This window comes from Uranotaenia lowii, unplaced genomic scaffold, assembly GCF_029784155.1.
Source record: "Uranotaenia lowii strain MFRU-FL unplaced genomic scaffold, ASM2978415v1 HiC_scaffold_572, whole genome shotgun sequence".
Taxonomy (NCBI): Eukaryota; Metazoa; Arthropoda; class Insecta; order Diptera; family Culicidae; genus Uranotaenia; species Uranotaenia lowii.
In genome coordinates this window covers 5,571-14,307 of record NW_026598503.1, presented here as the reverse complement: position 1 = coordinate 14,307, position 8,737 = coordinate 5,571, and the positions used below count along the sequence as shown (strand labels likewise).

Sequence of the window (8,737 nt, the reverse complement as noted above, 5' to 3'; positions counted from 1 at the left end):
ATAACAGAACATGCTAGTCTAGTTAGTAGTGAACAAGAAGTTAGAGTAAGGGTGATGTTAAGAAAACAGCCGAAATGGCTTGGTTACGTCGAAAACAATGGGCTGAAGCTAGTGATTCTAAAAAATAACAATGACGAAAATTGATTCGAAGAGTATTGGATTCGTAAGTAGTTTTTTTTTGTAGCTTTATTTTTTCCGGCAGTAATTTTTTAAACATAATTATTACGTAGTAATTTTTGTTGTTGTTCTAAACTTTTGTTTTGCCTTAGAAAAAATGCATGTTAGTGTAATGGTTAACTTCCTCGTCCGATTGTTTTTAATTTTTTCGTTCGAAATGTAGATTTGTTATTAAAATTATGGTTTTAATACTTTTCATCCACCTGCGCGGTTTGTCGACTTTCGATTAGAGAAATGTAAGTGAACATTCAATATTTGCTTGCGCCATTATCTTATCATTTTTTTCAATTTAATTTCAATTCACTTGAACTATTCTGTTAACTTTGCTAATGACTACCACTTTTTCCGTTCCATTTTTTGTGTATGTGTGTACAACAATATTATCATGAGATTCATACAATATTTGAGATTGGGATATTTCCAGTGTGACTTCATATCGGTTTGCCCTTTTTGTGTTTCGCCCAAGCGAAGTGGATTGATGTTAATTTTTTTTCTTAAATGTTGATTTCCAGCTGACAATTTTTATTCTATTGTTTAATTCGTTATATTATTTGATGTAAATAGCGTAAGTTGAGGCTTTGCTTTGCGATCTATTAATGCTTTTATGTTGTCTTGCGTAAATACACATATACTAACAGCTTTTCGTTAAGTCACATTATTTGTGCATGTTTTCCTAATAACCTTTGTTTATTGTTCACAGTTTTCAGCTTCCAAATTTCTGCGATAACTGATAGGATTAACCAACTGACAATGTTAGCAACTTTCAGAAACAATTACTTTAGAAATAAAGGAGCAACTTTTGTGCGGTCGGTGACTTTTCACTATCGTCCAAATCTTTTTTTTTCTCAATTTAAGGTAGTATTTTGATATTCTATCGGCTGTCTAGAGGTATAAACAAGTTTCTCTGTTTATTAATCGCGTGTTTCGTCTAAATAGCAGATTAAACACTAGTACTGATATTCATGGCACACTTTGAACCTCTCAATATGCAACTCGATGATTGTTATCAATAATATTTACATAAGAACGTACAAATCTTGAGTTATATAATACATCAACTAAACTGATCAGCTGTTTTTGCTTCATAGCTTAGAAAAAAGGAATGCAGGCCACATGATCAAAGAACAGCATCTCAATGTTGCCGAATCGGTTGATTTCCTACAAGTTTTACTCATCCAGTTAAGGTAAGATTTGAATTGCAATTCAGTTTCAAATTTCATAAGACTAGAAGGTTGAATGAGAGTAGATGCTAACGCGATTGTTTCACATTTGTTTGGTTAACAGTACTCGTTCGGACGTTGGGCTTGTTGTGTTTTGAACATTTGAAGCATCCCGGAAGTGGTTTTCGAAGGGCGCAATATTTAAATGTGATGGAATTTACCGAAAAATTAATAAAGCTGTGAAAAACTTTGAGCCTGGGAGCACTTCTTTTTGCTCTTTTTGTGGTGATCATGGAGAAACACGTGATTTAATCCATCCTTTCTAAAATCAGTAGCGCTCATAATCATGACTGTAAAATTGATAACTTAGGAATTACTCAGCTGAACGGAAATTTTCACATTAGAAATAAATTTTCAAGCGAGCTACAAGTGTTCGAATTTTGAGTCAAAACTAAGCGAACGTTTTAACGTTAAAACAACAAGTTTCTTTCACATTTTTGAAGCAGGACGATTCTAGTTTTTGTCTGCATACAGCGCGAGATCCCAATTCGAAAGGTTTTTGCTAGCAAATCTCAAATTCGGGTTTTCAAAGCACCATATGTATTAATGTTAAAACATTTTTTTTATCTAATGGAGTACAACGAAGCTTAATTTTTCTGTAACTCAAATAAAAAGAACCAAAACAACAATTCAAAGAGCATAAATAAGAAACGGTGAAATCCACGCGTTGAACGATTTTCAGTAAAATAATAAAAGAGAGGTTTCACAAAAATTTGGATGGCTGGATACCTCCGGCAAAACTTCCAGGTGTCGGACGACAACTTCCACGAATGTAGTAAGATAGCTACACAGAGATGTAAAACACACCAATTAAGGCATCTAGAAGCTCTCGGCATTTGGCATCTTTTTTTTTTCGCTAATATTCTATGGTTCCTAATCTGCATTTGTTATTGCTCGCGATGTGTTTTTGTTGTTGTTTTACTTGTAGTTTTAACTATTGTTTTTCTTGCTTACTTGCTGATGTAGAGTTACTGTTATGCGAATGAACTGAATTCCATTCGAGAGGGGAAATCGAATCGTTCTTCATCAGTCGATGATTTAGGTGGGGTGAATAATACTTTTGGCGGTTGTTTTTTTTTAAACTATCCCTTAGTTTTTTCCTGGCTTTCTGCAGAATTCACGTGAGCTGGCAATTCAAGGCTTTTTGTGGCTACTGTTCAGTATTGGTAAAATAAACTTCTAGGGCAATGCATTGACACTTATGTATGTTTGAAATTTAACTCTAATAAAGCTTTCCCGGTTGTTGTAACGTTCTAATACAAAATGTATGCCAATTCCAACCGACCTTCTCATGTAGACCGAGGCGGAATCAGCGAGTCAGATAATCATTAGAGATAGAGAGATAGTGTCGTTGGGATACCTCGACGGCATGGCTTGCTGCGAAACAAGCGGTTGGCAACATTTGCGGGCTCCATGCTTGTCACGATGAGCCAAACAATGGTGTTGAGCTTATGCAAAATAGGCCTAGAATGCTGTTGCCGTTGGAGTTGTTTTGACTACACCTGGCTTGTGGTTTCTGTGGTGATGATGATGTTGATGCCTGATGTTGACGGAACCACTATTGCTACTGTTACTGCTAAACGACGTGGCAGGCTTCTTGTTGATTTTTCCTAACCGTTTCGACGGTTTGACTTGTTTCTTTGTGCTGATGATTTTCGTTGGTTTGATCGTTGAGGTTGGTGGTGTGTGAACGTCGTTGCTCATCTGCAGCGGTGTGGTTCTTTGGGATTGTGGCAGACGACGTTTGGGAGAACGCGCTGGCACGAATGGTTTAACTGCCGTCGCCTGCTGTGATGATGATAAGCCGCTACTGTTCGGATAGCTATCGGGGAGATTCTCTTGCGATCGATTTAGGTGATTGTGCTTCCGGCGATGCGGTTGCTGATTGTGTTTGTGGCGAACGGGATGATGAGTGCTGAAGAATTCCGCGGTATAATTGGCTGCATTAATGCGTTGAATGTTTTGGCACTTTTCATCGATTGTGCGATTCGATTTGAAGTTAATCGGTTTACCGTTGCCGGTGAAACCGAGATACTTTGAAGAATCTTTGACAGATGGGTACTGAAAGTATCCCAATGGATCGAGGCTTTCCTTGAAATGGCATCGAGGGCGATTGACAATGTTGCCTATGTTTTTCTGCAAGTAGAGAGATTGAGAAAGACAAAAAAAATCACAATTTAGTGGTACTGATCTGGAAAAAGTCATCACAGCAAGCTGTTATTTGACGCAAGATTTTCTCTTCCCGGTTGGTCCATAGCCCACACAATTCGCAAGGTTTCTACCTGAGATAATGTCCTTGAAATGAAGATCTCATCTTGCAGTCATTGTTCAATTTGTGAAATTTGAGCATGCCTTAGCAAGTCATTGGAATTCACCTACAAGCTCGGTAATTAGACACATGTGTACATGAGCGGCATGTCCCGATTCCGGTGCAAAACAAAAGATTAATCCTAAACCAGTCGCCCAAAACCTGGGATCACCGATTGTGGAATCGATCCTAGATTTATGGCTTTGTTTCTGGAAAATAATGACGCTTTCTGTGCATCCCGGAGACTGGGCGTCAATAAAAGGTTATCGCAGTAGGCGTCATGTCGGGTGCCTGTTACCTTTTTTGTTTCGTTGTTAGGGCCGTTTGCGCAAATCTCGAACTTTTGTCTCAGGTAGGACGCAACATAGGACGACGCTTGCTATGATAAATTTGTAGTTGGCTGACCATCGTAACATGCAATAGTGTTCTCAAAAATACTCACCACTCCTTTTATTTTCCAATTTTTGTCGAAGCATAAGTACATGCCGGTTTCTTTGCAGCGAATGGTGACGCCAACGAAAACAAACTTTTTCATGATTGGATCTATGATGAAAGTTTCTGTAAACGTGAAAAAGATAAACATTATTAGTCTACATCATTAACAACTGAAGCTATGAACAAAAATTATGACAAAGTTTTCTAGTCAAAAATCGATAATGTCGAAACTAATCATTTTTGTTGCAAAAAGCATTCTAAGTCAATAACACTCAAGTAGGCAAATTTTTTGTTCGAATTCTTTGAGGCACATGATCCACATCGGCAAAGATAACTAACTATCACAGTCCTTGCCGTTTGTTCCTATGGTAACACCTCATTTGCTAGAGAAGGTAGAAGGCATTAAAACAAAACAGAAAGCAGAAAAAAACAACCGAGCCAAAGTCGGGTGGGAACGCGCAATCGCTTATGATTGTTTCTGATTGTGGGTCGTCCGTCGCTTGCTTACTGTCGGTGAATTTGTGATTTAGGTAAAATAAAGGAAACAAATAAAAGCTGCGCTAAAAAGTTGCTTGCTACGGCCGGGCGGCGGCGTTGTTGTTGTTGACGCCGACCAACGACACCCCCGCCACTTCCAGAGCCCAGCCACCTTCGATTGCGCTTTCTGTTGTAGGTATTTCTTCGTACACAGCGTGCTTTTAAAAGGTTATTTATAGGTTTTTATTGTTGTTTACCGATGCCATAAAAGCCACGCCTTTCTGGGAGGAAAGGTGAAACGTATTGCAACGCGCACGGATTATTGCATTGTTACACTGATATCGACGGCGACATTTTCGACACTTTGTAATAGTGTTCAAACATGTGTGATTAGAAGAATTTATGCTTTTGCTTTTGAGAGATGTCGTTAAGAACCGAATCACTCCTTCGCTTTGAGCACATTCATTTATATTATTTCTTTCTTAAAGCTACATTTGACCCACTATTTATACTGTAAATGCAAACTGTTATGGTTCAATTGAGGATGATTCAAATCTTTGTAATTCCGTTGAATAAAATAAAAGCGAGTTTCAAGACGAGTTTTTTTTAACAAAAAAAAGTCTGCACAGAAAGCCTCATGCTTTGGATTTTTGGACCTGCTTTAACCGATGTTGGCCCGGGTACGGCATTAGTTAACCAAGCCAGAAATCAAACAAAGATTGTTATCTTGAACGTTTTGCGCTCTGCCTAAAGCTTGTGTTGAAGCTCAGCTGGAGGGAGGAAATCGAGAATTCCGGTAAAGGTACCTGTGTGACGATTGGAAGAGGACTGCTGGCTGATTACATGACTCGCTCTCCAACAGATTAATAGCGGAAAAAGCTTCGCCAAGATTTAACTGATCTGAGCTTAGCTTGTAATGGCAGACCGGCTCGTGGAGGGAGCCGAAAGATGATATGTATAGTCAAACTACGGCACCTATCTCTAGCTAAAGCTTCTACTCTATCCAACCCTTGCCAGGTCAATGCGGTGCTGTAGTGGACTGTGTAATTGTACATTATCAGATTAAAGTGAAACGATCTGCCGTTCCGCTCGGACTTGTCAGATAAGGATCGAACTGTGAACAGAATTAGTCATAAATTAAACAATTAGCATCAATTTGCAGATTATCGTTTGATGTTTTTGTTGTCGTTGTCTACAGCACAAGAATGCTGTCCAAAGGAGGAATTTTATGCTCTTTTTTCAAGTATTTGGGTGTCCCATGCTTTTGTACATATACAGAATCCGTTCGATTTTGGCAACACGCCCGTACATTTTGTGTTGCCAAAATCTAACGGTTTTTTTCTCAACTTTTTTTTATAACCTACCGCTACAAAAAACTTGTTATTATCATTTACGTTATTTTCAGCTTATCGAATAATTTTTCTATTCGGTCAGTGTCGTTCCCTGCTGAGAAAAGTGATCATAACAGGCGGCTTAAATAGCTTGTAAACCCTCCTTACTACCTAATAGTTTGAGTCTTTGATAACCTAAACTTCAAAAAAGGTAAAGATAAAAAAAATCAAAGTAACCGTTGTTTGAATTCGTTTTGTTAGCATCAATTTCAAGCAGTCAGTCAACCAAAATAAGTTGTAAAAACCGTGCAGTTTTTGGATGTTTTGCTTCTGGTAAAAGCAGGTAAGTGTTCAATATTTAAAATTGATAAGATTCTGTAACATTGAAGGATCTCTAACACTTCGGATCATTTGAGTGATGGAAAAAGTTTAGCGGCAATCCAGGCATGCAGCCTCATCGCTGAATCTGCGAGAACAATTTCTCAGAGGATGATTTTATCAATAAATCGGACCTTTCCCAAGGATAAGTCACTAATTGAACAATCATTTTATGATTTTTAGTCTTATTTCAAATGCAAAACAAACACTTGGCCCGAAGATTTTTGAAAACATATTCAAAACTATAGATTTTTCACCAGTTTCACTGGATGCTAGTGATATTCCTTGCGAAGTGAAAGCCACCACGGTAAGAGATAGTTTTTCTAAAAATTCATCGATTGGAATTTATCTGATTTCCTTAAAAATCACTCACTCAGAACGATACACAGTAGGAACCTTAATGTTTTTCCCTGATTTCAAAGTAGGTAGAATTAGAAACTTCGTCCTATGTTGATAAAATAGAGTAACATTGCATGTAATTGTCTCAGAAAAACTGCATATTATTCATTTTCGAGTTGCTGTGATTAGTTGTAGATATCATTTATCTATATACTGTAACACAGAAAAACGGAACCAGAAACTGTTATCAAGGAGTCATGTTGAGCAAGATGGAATCGGTCAATAGCTTTGTAGCCATGTCACGATGGAAATTTGTTTGATTTTACCGGACGGTGTTTACGTCGGCTGAATGAAAATAAGTATCATAAGTACACACAGCTTAATCGATTCTGCGTGGCTTCCAAATTGAATCGATATCTGAACGACTTCATCTCAATTGGATCGGCGCGGTGCGACGCGTTGCGCTAATAGTGATGGAGGAAAACGGACTCTTAAATGTTTCCCGTACATGAATACCTACGTGCGTTCTTGATTGGGATTTCTTCATTTTCCAATTTGAGCCACCGTGCTTTTATGGCTTGAATATAAAGATTATCAATACACAATTTAACGTCATCTGATTGCATATCTTTTAATGGCACGTGGCCCATCGCTTACAATCCTTCTGCCATGTCAAGCTCTCTCTGCTCGCGGCCGCCAGGTTGAGAAGTCGGTTGCTCATCCCACAAGTGACTGTCTTTTTTCATTCCGAGCGAGACATAATTTACTACATTTATCGGCATTTTTAACTCGAAACGCACAGATTAAAATCAGCAATATCAATTTCAACATAATTAATTTGTATATCGAACATAATCATTAAGACGGCCATCTTTGGGCTCCTGGAGAGCACGAGCTCGGTGCTACTGCTTGGTGATCAAGGCCTACTGAGGACGCTTTACACCTCCTCGCGATGATGATGGTGACTTGTCCGAATGGATGAATGCATGACAACAGTGCTAAGCCGCATGGGCCCAATGGATTTTACACCCGGCAGCAGCAAACATCTTGGATCGGGGCTCGTTTAGAAGAGAATGTGAGATGATTCCTTGTAGGCCATCAAGGCATGGGTCCAGGCAGATATCCATCAGGCGCCTGATTTGCGGACGGACCGTGTACGGATTGCCCGCATACGGGCTGTGGGCAGGTGGAACGCGTTTTCTGTCAAAGCAAGTGAGTGAACATATATCCCTCCTTCTAACCCCTCCCCTCACCCTACCTATCAGACAATCGGGGCACTTTCATCTGCCAGAAGGCGAACCGGAAATTGTATCATTTCCCGTAAGATTTAGTTTTAATTATTCTTGTGATGCCGCCTTATTCATTCGGCCAGCAGGGATGTCGAAGAGCATGGTCGTGATTTCTGAAGATTGGCTCTCAAGGGAGCTCTCTATCTACCTCGATATGGTTCGGACATAACGAACGCTGACAAGTAATATAATGTTTGATGGGTGCTGGAGATTTTTTCTAATTGCATTTTGGTCTTGTTTTCTATAGGATTTAATTAATCTACATATGGTGATGTATTACGATCGCTATCTACGATGGTGAGGACATTGTTGCTGTCTACTGCTTATTTACAGTTAATCCAATTAAGTGTAAATAACACTTTGAAAAATGTAGAAATAAATATGAACTCAAAATTGTACCTTAAGCCGATCTTTGTAGAGCTTTCTTTCGAATTTATAAACTAACAAAAGCTTGTTGGAAATGTTGGTACAATTTAGACTCACAAATTTACTATATTGCTTCCATTGATTGGATGCGAGATAAAAAATGGAACTTGTTTTCGCCGTAAATTCATCTTACTATTGAAACTTGGAACTGATTTGAGATGTTTTATAAGTCCTTTAAAGCTTATAGCTTTTATAAAACCTGTAAAGCCTTAAAGAAGCTTTTAACCATCTAGCGCTTGATAGAAGTTTTAAAAGAAAGTCATATTGTGAATCATATACATTTTTTACATAAGAAAACGAGCCTGTGAACTTGGTAAAATGTTACTTATATAAGTTAATATAAGGAATGAGGAATGT

General features: G+C 38.4%; 1 protein-coding gene across 1 annotated transcript; it reads right to left on the bottom strand.

The window, feature by feature from the left end:
- Positions 1-499: 499 nt before the first annotated feature.
- On the bottom strand, positions 500-7,315 carry LOC129760319 (uncharacterized). The gene is made up of 3 exons (XM_055757959.1): positions 7,186-7,315; positions 4,148-4,263; positions 500-3,533 (listed from the first exon to the last, which is right to left on the bottom strand). The coding sequence occupies exons 1-3, from the start codon at positions 7,313-7,315 to the stop codon at positions 2,862-2,864; spliced, it is 918 nt and encodes a 305-aa protein (XP_055613934.1). The 3' UTR covers positions 500-2,861.
- Positions 7,316-8,737: the final 1,422 nt, after the last annotated feature.

Excerpts from the sequence above, each read along its gene's own strand:
- LOC129760319 (XM_055757959.1), bottom strand. The coding sequence starts at position 7,315 with ATGGGCCACGTGCCATTAAAAGATATGCAATCAGATGACGTTAAATTG. Across the intron at positions 4,264-7,185 it reads AATCCCAATCAAGAACGCAC|AAACTTTCATCATAGATCCA; the intron begins GTAGGTATTCAT and ends TCACGTTTACAG. Across the intron at positions 3,534-4,147 it reads ATTGGAAAATAAAAGGAGTG|AAAAACATAGGCAACATTGT; the intron begins GTGAGTATTTTT and ends CTCTACTTGCAG.